The following is a 20,839-nucleotide window of genomic DNA, read 5'->3' on the forward strand; positions in this document are numbered from 1 at the left end:
TCCAGACGTGGACGCTGCAGGTGGAGGCTGTTGAGGTCTGGCAGGTCTCTGGCGAGGTTGTGACCTTTGAGTAGGCCTTTGCTGTCTGGGTCTGGCTGCTGGGGGATAATACCGCCGAGGGCGGTAATATGGTTTCCTTGGTTCTCTTCTTGGAAGCCTCCTAGAAGGTTGGTGTACTTCTTGCGGCAGCTGAGATAGTTGTTTAAGGGTCTCAGTGTGATCCTTAATTGTCGCCACCGCCTCTTTAACTTTATCCCCAAAGAGGTTTTCTCCAAGGCAAGGCAAGTCTGCCAAGCGCTCTTGTACCTCTGGTCTCAGCTCCGATGATTTCAACCAGGCCCATCTTCTGGCTGTGATTCCTGACGCTGACAGTCGGGAGGCTGTTTCAAAGGAATCATATGTTGCTCGAACCTCGTGTTTACCCGCCTCCAGGCCTTTGTGCACGAGTTTTAGTAATCCGTCCTGAAACTGGTCAGGTAACTGGTGTGACAGTGTTTCTACCTGTTTCCACAGGTCTCGCTGGTACTGATTCATAAAGAGCTGGTAAGAATTTATTCTAGATACCAGCATGGCAGCTTGGAATATTTTTCTTCCTAGATTGTCCAGGAACCGGTTATCCTTACCAGGAGGTGTAGAGGCATGCTGTTTTAACCTCTTGGCCTTCTTTTGGGCCGACTCGACCACCACTGATTGATGCGGTAATTGTGTTTTTTGAAACCCTGGGATGGGCTGTACCAGACAAGTGGCATCAGCACGCTTATTGACCGCTGCCACAGACCCAGGGTGCTCCCACATTCTGTACATCAATTCTTGTAGGACCTCATGGACTGGAATGGCAAGAATTTCCTTAGGAGGATCTACGAATTGGAGAACTTCCAAAGTTTTTTGTCTGCTGTCTATCTCTGAAAGGAGGGAGAAGGGAATTGTTTCAGACATTTCCTTTATAAAATTCGAGAAGGAAAGATCCTCCGGTGGTGATTTTCTTCTATCCTCTGGTGGTGAGGGCTCAGAGAGGATATCTTCCCCTGATGAATATTCTGAGTCACTAGAGTCCAGAGGATGTTCTATAGGCCTAGAAGGCTTAAAAGGAGTGTCAGAGAGTGGTGTTTGTGGCCTGATGGGTGGTATGACACCTGAGGGGCCTGGTAACGGTTCCTGATGGAGATCAGAACCTGGATGTTGAGGTGCAGAGGAAAGAGCGTATATAAGTGAGTCCAATTTTTCCATCAGAGGTTGAAAAATGGACGTATCATGAGATGGTACCGGCTGTGCCATCGAGGTCGATGGCCGCATTGGCATCGATGGAATCTGGGGCATCGACATCAAAGGTACCGCTGGTTGCGCCCTGGATGGTACCAGTCCTGGAACCGACGGCATCGTTGATTGTGATTTCCTCGGCATCGGCATCGCGTGTACTGGCGATGGAATCGGCGATGGTATGAAGGCCGGTGTCGATGGCAGGAGAGGAGTAGTCGGTCGTGGCATCGCTTCCACAAAGGCATCCTGAACCGCTTGGCGTATATAAACGTCAAGTTCCGCCCGCATGGATGGTGTGAACAGAGCACCCATGGGGGGAGGCGGTGGTGGCGACATCAGTACAACCTCAGAGCCCTGAGGAGGTACGGTTCCTTCCGCCGGAATCGGCGAGGATCGCCTTGTCGATGGCTCGGAAGCCTTACCTTTGAGCCGGGGTTTCTTGGACGGTGCCCCGTCATCTGTCGATGGCTCACCGGCTATCGGGGTAGGTGATGCCGTATGCGGCCTACGATGCCGATGGTGATGTTTGTCTTTTTCGCGGGCTTTCTCACTGCCCGATGTTGAGGCCTTGGACGATGGTGAGGGGGAGGAAAATGGAGCGTCTCCCGACTCACCTGAGTGACGTTTTTTCAATACTACTTTTCTAATCGATCCAGCCGGAGACGATTGTTTGGAAGTAGATGGAGCAGTAACTAGTTGAATCTTGAATAGCTGCTCCATTTTGTCCAGCCGTAGACGTCGACCTTTCGAGGTCATCGTAGCGCATAAGGGACAATTTTTCACCTCATGACCCTCACCAAGGCAAAGTACACAGTCCTGGTGTGGGTCTGTGATAGACATATTTCTCGCGCATTTTGGGCATTTTTTAAAACCTGTAGCCATTTTGTGGCCGGACAGCCGTCGACGGCCTAAGACTCAGGTAAAAATGTTTTTAACCAAAAAACGGAACGGAACCGCGAGAACGGTAAAAACTCACCGCGATGACTAAACTAAGGGAGACCCTTTGCGGTTGAAGTTTTTTTTGAAAGTTTTCCGTGAGGAAAATTGTGGAGAATCCCACAGGACTCCCAATAACCGCGAGGCTAACTGCTTCGCGGAAAAAAGAAGACTAAAGGGAGACCCCTGTGGCAGGGAATATCATAGCATGCTGGGCATGCTCAGTAGGCACACTGGTGCCAGTCAAAAGTTTCATAGAAACTTTTACAGAAGTTTTCCGTACATAGGGCTCCATTACTGATGTCACCCATATGTGAGGACTAGCATCCTGCTTGTCCTGGGATAAATAAATCTTTCCTTTGTGTGAAGTATATAAAATTAAAGGCCATGTGGTACCTTGTCTCACACAAAGTCCAACAGGCTCTGTGTTTTGCTGCTTACAGGGGCTGGGGACCAGAAGGTCTGTGCTGCAACTGGCTCTGCTGTTTCCATCCTCTTGCAAAGGGTACACGCTACAATCACAGGATGGCAGCCATAACATCCTCCAGGAAGGATAGTAGACAGACCTTTCAGAGGATCTGGGAACCTTTTTATGAAGCAATAGGATGACCCAGGTTATGTTTTCCACTCCTTTTTTCCATAATCTATTGAAACACACAACTGATTGGTTTTGCTTTTGAGGGGTATTGCAGTTCAGCAGATAGCGAATGGAAATAGGTAGGTTAACATGTTAATATACAGTGTCATGCCTTAAACTTATAATAGAATCAGGTGGTGAGGATGGGGGTTACAGTTGTCTGGAAAGTTAACAATGTCAATCATTACATTTTACTGTCTCATATTGAACTAAATATAATAGCTGTGTAATTATTAAACTTCAATAAAAATCTTTAATAAAAAAAGGTTATGACCTAAAGGTTCTCCCAAATATACAGAATTTTTAAATAAAGTTTGATTAATTGATTAAAAGCTATTTCTGTGGTTGGCATTGGCAGCAGTGACGTAAGGCGGAGAGGTGTACAGTGTGCGTCAGGCTGGTCTGTAATTCTCTAGAACTGCTTTCAAACTTGAATAAGAGCTTAGATTAAATCGAAGTTAATCAGAATGAACCCATGTCACTACAGATCCCAGAGGAAAAATGTTTATATTGCTGTGTTCATCAGTCAGAGCTTGTAGGAGACACTAGAAAACTGAGGATATTGGCATTATATTTTCAGCTTGTGTTACAACTGCCCACAATATTTCCCACTGAATGAATACACACAATTTAAACAAAATTTAGTCTTATTATTCAAAGAGCACTATTTTGCCCTTTTGATTCAGGTTTAGCATTTATCCTAGCATTCTTTTTACACCTTTTTAGATAAAAGTTGCATAACTTTATTGTAGCACCCCCCCCCTCCCTCCCCTATTTTTTTTAACCAAAATATCCTGCCCTGATAAGATGGTTGCACATGAAAAAAAAAAAAGGAACAATTTTTTTCTAAATGATTTGTACTATACTATACCAACCTATAGATTTATGGGGATTAACAAATACAAATATGATTTCATTTAAGATGTTTTATTTAAAATAAAAACCTTAGAGCAGGTGGCACTGAGAAACAAATAGGGCTTAAGTATTTTCCAGTAGGCACCAAATGCTATGAAATCCTTAATCAGGTCTATCCTCAAGAATTATATTAAAATGTTCAACACAGTATAACAGTAACTGTAAGTCAATCATTAACTGCACCTTAGATCATGCACACTTAGACCTTCCGAGAAAGTTACCAGTACATATAGCCTGGTCCACGGATCATATTTATTGATGTAATAAAACAATACAGTTAGTGTTAAGAGCAAACAACAAAGTTAAAAAAAAAACAACAAAAAAAAGTAAATGGAAAAGATTTGCACAATTCATACGGTACAATTACAAAAAGACAGCAGATACTTATTGTGATGACATTCCCAAATAAAAGGGATTCTAAAAATATTCTAGTTATTGGTGTCTATTTGAAAAATAGATGTTAATAACAAAGTGCATAAAACCAAACATCAAATACCAAGCAACTCAATGTACTATGCAATTTTGCTAAGAACGCATAATCTTTTAGTCTGCTGGAAATCTCACCTATACCACACAGGGTAAGCGGCACATTTATACTTAATATCAGTTACACAATATTAGCGGGAACTTCCACTAGTACAGCAAAGGGTTTTCTGAACTGGCAAAATAACTAAATGCTTTAGAAAGGTTGATCTCTTTTTCAATTAAGAGAATTTATCCTAATAAATGCTGCATGTCCTTCCAGTTAAAATCCATCTTTACAATTACCAATTGTAAAAAGCTGGGTTCATTAGATCTAAATCCACCATACAGCATTTTAAGGAACAGCTTAAAATACAATGACACGTCAGACGTAACATGATTTTATAAGCAAGAACTGAAGGGAAAAAAATTGTTTCAAAAACTAGTCATATAAATGCAGAATATATTGCATGAGTAACTGCTGGTATTTCTTTTAAGAAAATATATATTGTGCGACTGTGGCTACACTGCACTACTGTCAAAGCACTGTTCTTATGTAAAGTAAACAAAAAATTCAATACTTCTGTTTCAGGGTATAACTGAGTAACCCATCACAAGTCTTCCAGCTGCCTAGGATGAAGACCATGAATGGCATGGCTGTGTTATCTGCCTATAAAAGAATATAACACACAGATGCATATTTTAAATCTGCTTTTGCAAAGGTATAAAAATGTCATGAATTTTCAGTTATATACCGGGCGATACTGAAAACGCACTATTAAAAAAAGGTGTAAGGGGGAAGTAGAAAGGGGGTAGAAAGTCAACTAACTGAAGTAGTGCAATATTGTAGCCAGGCTTCTAAAATCAACTCTAGAAAATATAAATAGACTGCTTTGGGTGATGAGTCACCAGTGTCCAAAGGCTGAAGAAATATTGTGAGCTATCAGTTAACTTGATCCAGAGCTCGAAGTAAGTCTTCTCCCTGCAGAAGCTTTCTGCTGCCTTGCACAGGAGCATTCACTTCACAGTCATAATTGGTCAGTTCTGGCAGACTGCTCGAGTCCAATGACTGCCCTAGCAGCTTGCATGCCATATCTGAAGAGTGAAAAAAAACAAATCAGTAAATGTACAAAAGGTCTGTTCTATTATTAATTTGGGAAGTCCAGGCAAGAGAGCTCCATTACTGCTGGAAAACCAGTGAGGTGCAACTCCAGCATGTTTGTAAATCAGTTTAGGGATCCATTACAATGCCCATGCACTGGACTGCTGTACATTTCTGCTGACCCTTTGGGCACAAAAGTGAATACTGAAAACATTGTATTTTTCTGCTTCAAAACTGCTTTCACATACTACTAAAGCATGTCATTTCAAGGGTTAAATGTAAACCTGCAAAGCATATCACTTTTTGAAAAGTAAAAGTTTTAGTGAATTATTTTTGCTTTTCATTCATGATGTATTTTGTTTGTTTTCAAGGCATGAAGCAGAACTAACCTGTTGACAGTAAGATGACTACCCTTTGCTCTGTTCCATTCTGGCCGCTAGAGTTGCAACTTTTCGCACGTTTCCAAGAGAGCAAGTCATCACTTCCAGTATGGTTTGTCACCTGGAATAATGAACCCTAAAAAAAGTAACAGACTGCTATTTAACTTGCATTGCTAGGATGGCTGATTGTCAGCCATTTATTTACCTCAGAATTTCATCTCATTGGTAGGACCTCTGAAGGAAAATAAATGTTTATCAGGGCAATCAAACACTTTAAATAGATTATTTTTTATTGCTTTACTTAAACCCCACTGAAGGATGCAGAACTACTGAAGCCAGTTAATGCTGGGATGAGTTAGAGAGGCCAAAGCACTGCCTTAGGGCACGTCAACTTCTCCCACTAGGATACTGGAAGGGTCATTTTCAAACAGTCCACAAAGCCTAAACTCTGCAGGTACATTTTACCTACAGACTTTAGACAGAATTTAAGGCAAATTTGTGCACATAAATCCACTTTGAAAATTTTCAGGTTGAGCAACCGTAACTGTGTGGATTTATACACATTGTTGGGTAACTATTACCTAAGTTAAAAATAATTTCAGAGCTGCTATTATATTTAGGACAGCAATTCAACTTGGTTGTGAGGAAAACTGCTATAATCCTGCCTCTCCTTCCAAAATGCTCTTTGTATATGAAGTGCTACCATAGGGCCTTGTATTTCATCACCTGGACTCTTGTATAATAGGTGGGATGGAAGCTCACTACACAACAGCTGACTGAACTGCACAAATGGAGAAATTACTTACCTGATAATTTTGTTTCCTTCGTGTAGACAGATGGACTCAGGACTAGTGGGTTTATGCTTCCTTGCCAGCAGAGAGAGAGAGACAGTATATATAACCCTGCAATGACCCCAGCCTGCCAGTATTCTCTTCAAAAGCAACTGTGGACAGACTAGCAAAAACCAATTAAAAACATGATTAAAAACAGAATTGTACTCAAACACTGAACTCATATGATATTCTAAGAATCCCAAGCTAGGGACTGGATGAACACTTACCAGTAATCCCTTGGGACCAAGATCCTCACAGGAGGACTATTGACACACTCATGCGGCAGCAGAGGGCAGGAAGCTGAGTCCATCTATCTACACTAAGGAAAACAAAATTATCAGGTAAGTAATTTCTCCATTTCCTAGTGTGTAGTCAGATGGACTCAAGACTAGTGAGATGTACCAAAGCAACTCCCCAACAGGGTGGGAGGCTTCCCAAGGTCCAGTCAACACCACACATGCAAAGGCTGCATCCTCCCGGGCTTGCACATCCAGACAAAGCCTGGAAAAAGTGTTTAAGGAGGACCATGTCGCAGCTCAGCAGATAGATAGGAGACAACAAACTAACCTCTGCTCATGACACTGCCTGAGCCCTAGTGGAATGAGCCCTAACTTGAGCAGGCAACGGCTTTTCAGCATCCACATACGCGGTCATGACTTCCTCCTTAATCCAACAAGCTATGGTAGCCCATGAAGCCGGAGCACCCTACTTACTCCTGCCATGGAGAACAAATAGGTGACCCATCTTTCGAAAAGGTTCAGAAACCTCCAGATACTGCACAAGTTGCTTGACATCCAAGGAGCGCAAGAGGCCTTATTCCTCCACATCCATGACCTTATCCAGGGTTGGCAAGGAGACAGACCAATTCAAATGAAAATGCAAGACTACCTTGGGCAAGAAGGATGGAACAGTATGCAGCTGGAATGCCCTCGGAGTCACCTAAAAGAATGGCTCCCGGCAAGACAAGGCCTGCAGCTCAAAAATTCAACACGCTGAACATATAGTCACCAGGAACACAGACTTCAAAGTCAACAACCACAAGGAAAGGCTACGCAGCAGTCAGAACATAGGGCCTGCCAAAAAATCCAGTACCAAGTTAAGACTGCACAATGGAACCAGTAACCTCAAGAGGCCTAAGATACTTCACTCCCTTCAAAAAAATGGGCTATATCAGGATGAGACTAGGAAACACCATTCACCGGGCCTATGAAATAGGTAAGAGTCGCAACCTGCACCTTCAAGGAATTAAGAGCCAACTTATTTATTCAACCCATCCTGCAAAAAATCCAGAATGAGAGGGATCTTAACTGAACGAGGAAGAACACCCCGCTCCTCACATCAGGCCTCAAAAACTCTCCAAACCCGCACATAAGCTAAGGACATAGAGAACTTGCAAGCGTAGAGTAAGGTGGCAATCACTGTAGAGGAATAACCACGTTTTAACAGGCGAGCCCTCTTAAGGGCCAAATCGTAAGACAGAACAGTAGGATCCTCGTGAAGATCCGGTGCCTGATGTAACAGATCCACATACAGTGGAAGACGAAGGGGTTCTCCACCAGGAGTCTTCGCAAATCTGCATACCTTGTATGACTGGGCCAGTCCGGTGCCACCAGGAGTACTATTCCCCCCTGTGGCCTTTTGATCTTACGAATTATCCTGCCCAGCAAGGGCCATTGAGGAAAGGCATAAAGCAATCTGTCTTCCGGCCAGACCTGTATGACAGCATCTATTCGCAGGGACCACAGACCTCTCCTGCGACTGTAGAATAGAGGAACCCAACACTTGCTGGCTCTTGGTTCCTCCTTGGCGATTGATATAGGCTACCATCGTTGCATTGTCTGACATCACGCTAACTGCAAACATGCCAGCCGTACGCCCGGGCTTTCAGGTGATTGATATTCCAGTGAGACTCTTCGGCATTCCAACACCCTTGGGCCGTTAACTCCAGACAGTGAGCCCCCCCAACCGTGGAGACTTGGATCTGTCGTGAGTCCCAACCAGGTGGGAGAAGACAAGAGAACTCCCTTTCTCAGATGATCCTCCAGCAACCACCACTAGAGGTGGGATCAGATTTCCATTGGCAAGTGGAGCCGTACCGCATAGTCCTGAAACTGTGCGGTCCAATGAGACAGCAGCGAGTGCTGAAGATGATGTGTATGCTCCCTTGCCCATGTCATCACTTCCAGGGTAGCTACCATCAAGCCTGTAGGTTGCCCATACTTTCGGGCATATGGCATTCACCAACTGACGCACTTCAGACATCAATTTTTGGATCCAAACTTCCAGTAGAAAAACTGTCTCTCCCCGTGTCAAACTGCACCCCCAGATACTCCAATGACTGGGATGGCTGAAGATTACTCTAGGTATAGTTCGATATACAAACACATAAGGGTTAATCACAGGTATTATAAACATATAAGTAACCACATACCTGTATGTATTTTCTTCAAAATTTATTTATAACAAAATGTTCTTAAAAAGGTGTAACATCTATTATATCAAAATACATATCACATACCATATCATTCATACTACACATTCATACATTGCAATACACATCGCACAACTTATTTTCATATAAAATCATCAATTGTCATCTAAGATTTTAACTCCCTCCTATTTCTTTTATGTATTCCCTAGTATTCTTCTTCTTTCACTTCTCAAAACCTTTCCTCAAATATTCCCTTATTCTTCTTTCATTTTTCAAAATATTCCTAACAAGAGACTCTTGTTTCACCAGCAGTTTCATTAGGGGATCAATTTGTGTCATCTATTCATTTTTCATATACAGGGAACATCCGACTTCACCTCAATTATCCACTTCAAAGTGCTTTAACATCCTGTTCTCACCACAGAAATATAATATAGTCAAATCACTACTCCTTAAAACATATTTCATTAAATACTATCCCATACCTTAACAAGGCTTCATTAAATAAACTATCAAACATTTCAATAGCAATTTATTCATTATTCAAAAACACACTTCACCTGGTCACATTAAATCACAGTCATACATCACAATACAAAAAACCATTGATATTGCCATTCACCTCCAATATTATTTTATATTCAGCTTCGAGTAATTGACAGCGGAGGCAATTGTATTGTGATCTTGTGAATGGAAATTAGGGTTGGTGAGCCCGAAATGAATATAAAATAATATTGGAGGTGAGTTGCAGTATCAGTGTTTTTTTGTATTGTTTTTTGAATTGTGATGTATGATTATATGATTTAATGTGACCAGGTGAAGTATGTTTCTGAATAACAAATAAATTGCTATTGAAATGTATTTGATAGTTTATTTAAAGAAGCCTTGTTAAGGTATGGGATAGTATTTAATGAAATATGTTTTAAGGAGTTGTGATTTGACTATTATATTTCTGTGGTGAGAACAAGATGTTAAAGCACTTTGAAGTGGATAATTGGAGGTGAAGTCAGATGTTCCCTGTATATGAAAAATGTTATGTGATATGTATTTTGATATAATAGATATGATATGTTAACTTTTTAAGAACATTTTGTTATAAATACATTTTGAAGAAAACAAATACAGGTATATGGTTACTTTCTTCGTAAGGTTCACCACACAACCAAGCTCCTTCAGTAGAGAGATCACCTTGTGTGTCACCAGATGGTTCTCTTCCTGACACGGCTCAAATCAGCCAGTCATCCAAATACAGGTTCACTAGGATCCCTTCTTTTTGCAAGGCTGCTACTACCACCACCACCGTAACCTTGGAAAATGCTCTGGGAGCAGTGGCTAGACCAAAGGGCAGTACCTGAAACTGATAATGGCACCCCCAACACCTCAAAGCGTAGAAAGCGTTTGTGTTCCAATCAAATGGGAATATGAAGGTAAGCCTCTGGCAGATTCAAGGGTCAGAAATTTCCCCGATTGCACCGCCATCACAGAGCGTAAGGTTTCCATGTGAAAATGAGTCACCTTCAAATGACAGTTGTCCCTAGAGATCCAGGATGGTATGAAAGGAGCCCTCCTTCTTGGGCACAACAAAATAAATGGAATATCACCCCATACTTTGAGATGTGGGCTACGGAACCACAGCCCTCAGCCTGAGGAGCCTTGGAAGTGTGAACTCCACTGCTCGTCTCTTCTGCAAGGGGACACCATGAACATGTCCTGAGCAACATTGCAAAATTCCAGCACATATCCTTCTTGTATCACCTCCAGGAACCACTGCTCCAATATTTTTTTTTTTCAGAGGTGAGTCGAGATGTTGCTCCCCCCCCCCCCCCCCAAAAAAAAAAAATCTTGTTCCAGAAGGTGGGTCAGCAAACCTTCATTGGAAAGCTCAGGAAGGTCCACCATCCAAGCCCACTTCTTTCTTGAGGACAAAAGGACTGAGACCTACCGAAAGGCTGAGTCTGCTGAAAGGTCGATCCTCTGTAAGGACGAAACCTCCTGGAACTCTGGAGATGACCTCTTACCAAAGGGCTCTGTAAATGCTTCTTATCCTCCGGCAACCGAGGAACCAGAGACTTGAACCATAACTGGCCCGTTTCTCCAACTTGCTCCAAAACAAGAGTGAGCCTTTAAAGGGCATCTTGGTAAGATTAGCTTTGGAAACTGCATCAGCTGAAAAATTTCGCAACCAGAGTTGACGTCTAGTCACTAGCACCAAAGCCACTCCTCTGGCCGAGGTACTTACCAAATCACAGCCTGCATCTGGTATAAAGGCAGCAGCAGCTCCAAAATCACACTGGAATTCCCTCCAGACTCAACCTACTGAGAGAGAAGCAGACAAGATCTCGCCACGAGGGCGCAACAAGAGTACATTTGTAAATTAATCACCACCTCAAAGCCTTGCTTAAGGATAGCCTCAATCCTTTAAGGCCACTTCTCCCTCAATGGGGATAGTCCGCTTAGAGATGGCACATACCCATGCATCCACTTTGGGAAAACATTCTCTCACAGCCGGATCTAGAGGGTACAGGCCTTTCAACCTCCGACCCCCTTTACAATTTGCCCCTGGGGTGTCCCATTCCAGATCAATTAATTCCTGAATGGCATCCATCACAGGGGAAAAAACAAGAGGCTTTACCATAAGGAAACCAAAATGGGATTCTTCCTTGGCTCAGAAATGGCATCAGAACCAGGGACACCCAGCTATTTCAGGGTCTGGGAAATCAGGGCCGGCAGTTCATTTCTATTAAAGAACCGCAACACAGTTCAATATGGTTCCAGCCCTGGAGGAATTTCCCTATCTTCCAGGGAATCAGGATCATCTGGATTCCTGTCAGGAACCCCTCAGGGAGTTAAAGCAAGCTCTGGCACTTAAGCATAGGACTGTGGCTGAGGGTCCAACTGGACAGGAATGGGAGAAGCAAAGGACTGCGCCTGAAGAAAAGCTTGTAAGCATTGAAACAAATTCCACTCAAGAAAAAGCAGCCTGGCCCAGACCAAATCCAGAAGGAACTGGAGCTGGCCCCACAGAACTGCCCTCGCCAGTGGGGGAGCCAGTCAAGGGAGAACCAACTGGTGTCCCCCCAGTCAAGTCCATGACCAACCCATCATCAGAATGGGAGAAACCAGGCTTAGCAAAATCTAAGGAAGACACCTCTCCCATAGCATCTGAGCAGCGCTGACACAGGTTAGAAGCCAGGTCAGGCTAAGAAGCCTAATATGACAGGCAACACAAATAGGAAGACACTTGGGCTTCTTGCTTACTGGCGCCATCGCAGCGATAAACTTGCGCCAGAATGACTCGCACTGAAAAGGGAAATGCGCACAAAAAAATAAGTGCCTAGAAGAAAGTACGGCAAGGCACATGCACAACTTGTGCATCAAGCTAAGCACGTAAGGTGTAAAGTTTGTGCGTAAAAAGCGCGCCGAAAAACAGAGCGCGCACTGCACAAACACACCGCCAGTAGAGGACAGCACAGGAAAAACACCACTGCAGCCTGCCACGTGACGGGCAAGAAAAAAAAAGCCAAGTGCAGGGTCTAGACCACCAGCGGCCACTCAACCTGCCAGACTGCCCAATTCTCTAACCAACGAGAGTGGGAAAGAGCACAGAGGAAGTCCTGAAACCCCCTCTGTCTCTGATTCAAAGGTTAACTTTTTTTTTTACCTTACCTGAGCTCAGCGCTTACTGGCTGAGTACAGAGATGGTCTCTGGCTGCGGGGTGAGGGCATCTGCCATCACTGCAACACTTGGCCTCCTGCACCTGCTGCCTTTCAGCTGAACTAACAGTTAAGTCCATGCCAGGAAACCCAGCTACTGGACCAAGGCAGACCTCTGAGGATCCATGGAAATCACCTCAGGAATTCTCAACATGGGAGGGGACCTTTAGGTATCACCGCAGGAGAGCAGGGCTTTTTTTCCTTAATTTAGAATTTCAAATTTCTCCTTCCAAAAAGCTTGAAGCAATCCCCATAGGGAGATGCATGTCCACCATCTGCTGGAGACGGAGAATACTGGCAGGCTGGGGTCACTGCAGGGTTATATATATAGTGGGCCGAGCTACAATAGGTGGGAGGAGCGGGTCGGCAGCGGCAGCGATATCAGGAGGAATGTGGCGGCGGTGGCATGGAGCAGCTGAGGTGCGCGCTGGGGAGGGATCCCCGGAGATCCCGTCTCCGAGCGGCCCGAGAAGCATAAGAGAGAGAGGAAGGGGGTGGGGATTGAGAGTGGGAGGGGATTGAGAGTGGTGGGGATGACTGCGGGAGTGAGAGGGAGAATGGGGGGGAGAGTGAGGGGGAGGAGAATGAGAGGTGAGGGTGGAGTGAAGGGCGGTGAGTGAGGGGAGGGAAATGGAGGCGGTGGAGTGAGGGGAGGAGAATGAGGAGGAGTGAGAGTGAGGGGAGTATGAGGGGGGAGGTGAGTGAGCTTGCGGGGGGCGGTGAGTGAGATGGGGTAGTGAGAGAGCGGGGGGGGGAGTGGAGAGTGAGGGAAGGGAGTTTTGAGTGGGGCAGGGGAGGGAAGGGGAACTGTGACATGAGCTTGCTCTGTCTCCATCTGATGGCAGGGGAGCATAAACCACTGGTCCTGAGTCCATCTGTCTACACACTAGGAAAATTAAGATTAATGTGGGCTTGGACCATTTGTTTAATTTTGATTTCTGAACAAAACGTAAGATTACAGATCAAAGTACCCAGATGTAGGTGCTCTATACACATTTTGTGCAGGTGAGTGCTACCAACAAGAAAAGGTAAAATGGTAAGAGACGCCCCTTTCTACATAAAACTGTCACACTGCTTGTAAAAATTGGTTCTCATATTCTACCTATTAATCTTTACTGGCTAACATTAATACTTTTAGTTTTTATTTCAAATATCTATTATTCTTTCCTAGACCCTAAATGTTTACCATACCTTATCTATATGATTTTAAGGAATTAGTGATAATTTAACAAAATATCTTTCTTTCAATGCAACAATTGTGGTGTTTATGTCTCATTTGGAGAATCAAAGGTTGTCCCTTTTGCCTTCAGCTGTCTGCAATTAAAATGGAGTTGATTCATCTAAGGGAGGAACTGTCCAGGTTTCAAATTAACCATCCAGTATCTCTCACCTATCTCCCACAGAGGTTTCAGAAACCCAGGAGAAAAGGGTTTACAGTTGACTCTGGTAGAACAAGACATGTGACAGACACCCACCTTCCCCAATTTTGCAGCATCCTGTGCATCAACATCCACTCCCACAGAGATGTCAGACATCCAGGATTAAAATATCCAGGAACAATTGAATAACAGTGGGCTCTGGCAGAATAAGGCCTGTGATAAAGACACCCATTCTCCCCACTGTTACCCCTGCTTAATGCTTTTTCTGCATTGGAGAATGAAGAAACCTTAGCAATAGATTTTGAAGTGGTTTCTAAAAGTAAAGTCATCAAATGCACCCAGCAGCTCTTCAACAGAATGAAATGTCATAAAAGAAGGCTGCTTCTGCTTGGAGACTTAGAGGAACCAATTTGAGAGCACATTTTGATGGTGACAACAGTTAAATGACTTCCAGGATCCTCAGTAGTAGAAATGCAAACCAGATAGTCCAAGTCATTGAGGAAGAAAGTAGGAACTTTGATATCAGTGTTATCATCCATCCGGGGACCAATGGCCTCATTAGAAATGATCCATGAAGTACAGAAAGATTTCCAAAATCTAGGAAAGATTAGACACATACTGCAAAGACTATTGCCTTTTCGGAAGTATTACCTGTTCATGGAAAGGGACATGAGAAGCTATACCATATAGATAATTTCAATTCCTGGCTCAAAACCTGGTGTACAGAAAGTGGTAAAAAGCTATTTAGTAAGGATGGCCTATATCTATCTGTAGCAGGAAGGAGGATGCTAAGTGAGAAATTCAGAACATATATTACCAGAAGTTTAAAGAATGAGAGTGGCAGGAGATGGCCAATGAAAGTGGTATGTCACTCCCAAGCAATACAGGAAGTGGGAGGAGAAAATAAAATCAATCAGCTCAAAAAAGCAGAAAAGGTGACTAGGAATAAATCAAGGGAGAAAAATTGGAAAGCTATGACTACAAATGCTTGTAATTTGGACAATAAAATCCCAGACTTGCAGACCCTAATGGTGGAGGCAGACTTGGACATTGCTGCTGTTATGGAGACGTGGTTCACGGATTCTCATGACTGGGATACAGCCATACCAGCCTATAACTTAGGGAAGGAAAGAAAGGACAGAAAAGATTGTCAAAAACAATATCCAAGCAAACGAACTGCAAGTAATGTGGGGTAGAGAAGAAGCATTATGGGCCATAAAAAAGATGATGGTGCATCCATTTTTACTGGAGTGGTTTACAGGCCTCAGACTCAAATAGAAGAACTAGACAAAGATCTGGTCAAAGATATCCAAAAAGATGAAAAAGAAGGGAAAAGTGTTGATTTTTGGAGATTTAAATCTGCCAGATGTAGGCTGGAGAATTGAAGGGTGACAGATCACTGTGTGGCGAGAGACGAAGAAATGGCCAAAATATTAAAACAAATACTTCCGTTAAGTATTCACTAAAGACGACCTTGGAGAGGGACTGTTGCTAGTTGACAAGACTGTGGATGGGGCGGAGTAAATGAAACTCTTTACAGAAGAGAATGTATGGGAAGAGCTAGGAAAACTGAAAGTGGGCAAGGCCATGGGGCCGGATGTGTTACATCCCAGGATACTGAGAGAGCTCGGAGATGTGCTGGCGGGTCCACTGAAGCAGAGTGGTACCGCAAGATTGGAGAAGAGTGGTGGTGGTTCCACTTCACAAGAGTGGGAGCAGAGAAGAGGCTGGAAACTATAGGCCGGTTAGCCTCACCTTGGTGGTGGGAAAATTAATGGAGACTCTGCTGAAGGAAAGGATAATGAACTATCTACAATCCAGTGGGCTGTTCGACCCGAGGCAGCATGGATTCATCAGGGGAAGATCCTGTCAGATAAATATGATTTTTGATTGCGTGTCTAGAGAATTGGATCACGGAAGAACGTTTGATGTGATTTGAGTAAAACGTTTGATACGGTCGGTCCCACATAAGACACTCGTGAACAAAATGAGAAGCTTGGGAGTGGGTGCCAAGGTAGTAGCATGGATTGAAAACTGGTTGACTGACAGGAGACAGCATGTAATGGTAAATCGAACCTTCTCTGAAGAAAGAATGGTGTTAAGTGTTGAGTGCCACAGGGATCTGTTTTGGAACCAGTTCTGTTCAATATCTTTGTGAGGGACCTGGCGAAAGGGATAGAAGGTACAGTTTGTCTATTTGTGCTTGATACTAAGATCTGCAACAGAATGGACACGCCTGAAGAAGCAGAGAATGAAGAGTAATTTAAGAAAGTTTGAAGAATGGTCAAAGATTTGGCAGCTGGGATTCAATGCCAAGAAGTGCAGAATCATGCATCTGGGGTGCGGCAATCCGAAAGAGCTTTATGTGATGGGCAGTGAAAGACTAATGTGCACGGAGTGGGAGAGGGACCTTGGTGTGATAGTGTCTGATGATCTGAAGATGGTGAAGCAATATGACAAGGTAATAGCTAAAGCCAGCAGAATGCTGGGCTGCATAGAGAGGAATAACCAGTAAAAAAAAAAAAAAAAAAGTGATAATGCTCTTGTACAGATCCTTGGTGAGACCTCATCTGGAGTACTACATTCAATACTGGTGCCCGTATCTCAAAAATGATAGACACGGTCCAAAAGAAGAGCGACCAAAATGGCAAGGGGTCAGCATTAGAAGACTTAAGGCTGAAGGATCTGAATATGTACACCCTGGATGAAAGGAGGTGCAGGGGAGATATGATACAGATGTTTAGATATCTGAAAGGTTTTAATGATTCACAATTGTCAAACTTTTCCCTTTGAAAAGAGGTCAATAGAACTAGAGATATTGAAAGGAAACTCCAGGGAGGACAACTCAGAACCAATGTCAGGAAATATTTCTTCATTGAAGGACAGTGAATGCCTGAAATGCCCTTCCGGAAGAAGTGGTGAAGATGAAAACAGTGAAGCAATTCAAAGGGACATGAGATAAACATTGAGGTTAAAAATAAAGAAAAGAGTGCATGGGGGGTAACTGGGGGTAACTTGCTAGTGTGGCAGTTGCTACCCTTACCAAATAAGCCTTGATACTGTTAATGCAACTTCACTGCTCTCTGCTTCAATGGCAGTGGGAAAGGGGGAACTGGATTCAGACAGCAACCAACGAGGACCCCGACTTTTATAGTTTGGGGAACAAAAACATGGGGGTAACTTGCTGATGCCGCATTTACTACCCTTAATCACTAAGCCTGATACTTTTGATGCAGCTCCAACATTGTTCTCCGCTTCCACGGCAACGGTTAAAATAAATTGGATTCAATCAGCAACAGAGGGCCCTGACTTTTACGGTCTAGGACACTGATAAGCATGGGGGTAACCTGCACAATGCAGCACATACAGTCATAAGCTTGCTGGGCAGACTGGGTGGGTGGATTATTTGGTGCTTTTCTGCCGTCATTTCTATGTTTCTATGTAAGTAATTTCTGACACTCATGAGGCTCAGAAAATGCTGGATACTGCCCTTGTTTCAGACAGTGGGAGAAGGTGGGGCAGCAGTACTTGAGAGAAGGACTTCTGCCTCCAGCTGTTTACCTTGGCATGCTGTGCTGTACTGGCACTAGCAAGTCACTTGCCAACTCAAAATTCTTAGTTATCAGTAGTGAGCTAGCAAACAGAAGTTTTGCACCCTGGTATAAATACTTAATGACTAAAGTTTGTCACAAACTACATACATAATTCTAAATTTAATCAACTTCTTCCAACGATGATAGAAGGGAATGTCAAAACATTTAATGCATTTAATACATTTCTAATCTGCCTGTCTAAGCAACATTGTGCAAGGCAGATTATGTATATCTATTTGATTTCTAAATGAAATTCTACTTGACAAACTATCACCATGACATAAGGAAATAGTAATTACTATATTTAAAATGAATTACTTACAATTCCCACTGCTTGGAAGAGGGAGCCATCATGTTCCATCTTTCGCTTTCTCTGAGCATTATGCAATGCTAACATCTTTGGATTTAACTCCTCCTCCATAACTGGAATTCTGTAACCACATCAACAGGTAACTTAACATCCACAATAAGAATGTTTTTGGAAGCCTATTAAATTGGCCAGATTTCTTAGTAAGATGGGCTCCATTTGCAGGAGTTTTGTAATTATTGGTCAATTTAACTATCACCCTGAAAAAGTGCAATACTAATTTTCTAAGTTGCTGACTCATCTTGTAACCATCAAAGCCATGTGAAAATGAGAAAGTATGCTGTATGAAACATTACTTGCCTAGAAAGAAGTGGAGTAGCAGTCTAGCGGTTAGAGCAGCAGGCTGCAAACCAGGCAAAGACCCAGAAAACAAATCTGAAGCCGATCCAGTTGGCTGTATAGCAGTGAAGAAACGGAGATCGGTGTGTATATATAAAATGCCCAATAAAGGGCATTTTATATATACACCGATCTCCGTTTCTTCACTGCAAACCAGGCAAGGCAGGGCTCAAATCCTTGAGCAAGTCCACTTCACCCTCCACTGCCTCAGGTACAATCTTAGAGGGTTATTTACTAAAGGTTTTCTCCCATTTTGTGTCTATGGAAAAAGTATTAGTAAATGCCCTCCAATGACATGGAAATACCTACAGTACCCAAATGTAATCTATTTTGAAATGCAGCACATAAATCTAATACAAGAGAACAGTCATCTCTGATAACTTCAAGATAGCCAGTTGGTGTGACAAAGCAACTGGGAAAGGTAATAGTGTACTTGATGCAAAGAGGAGGCATGGTAGAAAAAGGGAAGTAATGTCTCTGGTGAGGTCTTGGAAGGGTGCTTTGAGGGGGTTCTCTGTGAAGAAAAGAAAGCTAACATAATAAGATTGAACTGATCAGACTTTTAGAAAAAGCCAAGGCTGTAGGAATGTTAAAGTATGCTATGCTTAAGCAGAATGCTAAAATAAGTCACAAGTCAGAATTACATTTTGCTTCTGCCTTCTGGGCTCAACTAACAAGAATTCATATGATTTACAAGAATGTGGTATTATTAGCACTAAGGTGAGTATTAGCTGGGTAGAAAATTGTTATGCTTGCAAAGAAACTAACCCACTGATGTGCAGGTGTGGGAGAGGTGACATACAACCCCTTGCAGCTGAGTTCCTCTCAAGCTTTTCAGTTGTCTTATACAGTTATGGCAAATCCATAATGGCTTTGCCTGCCACTAATATTTTGCCCTGTATTCACCTAAGGCACGGCTTTCCAAACCTGTCCCGGGGACTTTACAGCCAGTTGGGTTTTCAGGCTATCCACAATGAATATGCATGAGAAATCTGCATATACTGAGTCTCTGATATGCAGATTTGTCTCATGCATATTCGTTATGGATATCCTGAAAAGCTGACTGGCTGTGGGGTCTCCATGACAGGTTTAGGAAGCCCTAACCTAATGTTTTATTTTTTAAATTTGTTAATCGGTTACAGATGCCTATGTGATTTACAACTTAACACATACAATTTAAAACAAGACCAGACAATACAAATCATCTTCAAACAAAAGAGCAGGAAAAAAAAATCTGTGAAAGATTAAAGGCTTGCTTAAATAAATGAAAGCCTTTGAATCATCTGTCAAACACTTCTGGATTATTAGGAGCTACCACTAAGAAAGCAGACTCTCTGGTTTCCCACCAGCCATGCCTGGACAGAGACAAAGTGACTGTGTAGGATTATAGATAGATAGTCAGTAGGGCATTTGCCCAGGGAAGTGAATCCAACTTTAATAATTTGTGGACCACAATATAGAAATTTTAAAGATGATCCAAAAGGATACAGTCAGTGTAGATCCATTATAACTGGAGTAATATGTTCTCTCCTGCAAAATCTGCATTGCTTTAAGCTTGCATGTAGGGACTCCAACATAAAAAGCAATACAGTAGTTTCTCTGTATTGGAGTACAACTGTACTAAAATCTCATGGTTCCAACTGAGGCTTCAAACGGAGAATATGTAGTTTGAAGAAACCTGCCTTGGTTATGAATTGTATCTGATGGGAAAAGGATAGACTAGAGTTTATCCATATCTCAAGGCTTTTAACACGTGGAAAGATCAGAAATGTAATACCCTCTGGTCAAATGAGATGGAAAAGGATTATTAATATGACTATGAATATTGGTAAATTTTGACTGATATATTCAAGGCTAGTTTATGTTGTAGCCATTGTTTTATAGTTGACATACAAATTTGAATTATTTCAACTGTGTCTGACCAATTTGGTTTGGCACCTTTGGGGTCCTTCCCCTGCTATATCCCCACCTTTTTGTGGGTTGTGGCTCAGGAATATAAAATTCCCCCCTGAGCATGGATCTTGGTCATTGTTTCTCCCCAAGAGGAGTGATCCAGAGGGGTCTGTCTGCTTCCCTGGCCGATGGTGCCAAAAGAGAGTGGAGATTTTTGAGAGTGCAAGTGTGTTGGAGTCTTGGAAGATTTTTGAAGTTCTGAACTAGTTTCTCGACAGAAGGGCAAACTCCCAGTATCTTGCAACCTGTCAACAGCAGAGGTTGGAGATTGTGGAGTTTGAGACTGATATTTTTGCAGAGACTTTTGGGGTTATCTATTTTAAAGATCTATTTTTGAACAAGGGGATTGCTATCTTTTCAACCCTTGTTTTACGCTGGAACTGGAGACATTATCCTAGCCTCCAAGGGGCAGGAATTCTAGAGTTGTTCAGTTGGGAGAAGAACTAGGGGATTTACCATTGACAAAACTTGCTTTTTTTATTATGATTTTTCAGATGATATTCCTAGTTTTTCTATACTGGCCTGGATTCTTATTTTCAAA

At 42.8% G+C, this 20,839-nt stretch overlaps 1 protein-coding gene and 1 long non-coding RNA gene across 2 annotated transcripts in view; one reads left to right on the top strand and one right to left on the bottom strand.

Moving 5' to 3' along the window:
* Positions 1-3,978: 3,978 nt before the first annotated feature.
* The window catches only part of HIF1A (hypoxia inducible factor 1 subunit alpha), a 150,592-nt gene continuing 133,731 nt past the window's right edge, over positions 3,979-20,839 (bottom strand). The window contains exons 13-15 of the mRNA XM_029598154.1: positions 17,962-18,070; positions 5,699-5,825; positions 3,979-5,302 (exon numbers count right to left, since the gene is read on the bottom strand). Coding sequence (XP_029454014.1) covers positions 5,151-5,302; positions 5,699-5,825; positions 17,962-18,070 — 388 coding nt within the window. The 3' untranslated portion in view covers positions 3,979-5,150. The remainder of the gene's footprint in view (positions 5,303-5,698; positions 5,826-17,961; positions 18,071-20,839) is intronic.
* LOC115089825 lies at positions 4,793-5,967 on the top strand. Its single transcript, XR_003856246.1, has 2 exons — positions 4,793-4,929; positions 5,681-5,967. It is a non-coding gene; the product is annotated as an uncharacterized LOC115089825 (long non-coding RNA).

This window comes from Rhinatrema bivittatum, chromosome 4, assembly GCF_901001135.1.
Source record: "Rhinatrema bivittatum chromosome 4, aRhiBiv1.1, whole genome shotgun sequence".
NCBI classification, from domain to species: domain Eukaryota; kingdom Metazoa; phylum Chordata; class Amphibia; order Gymnophiona; family Rhinatrematidae; genus Rhinatrema; species Rhinatrema bivittatum.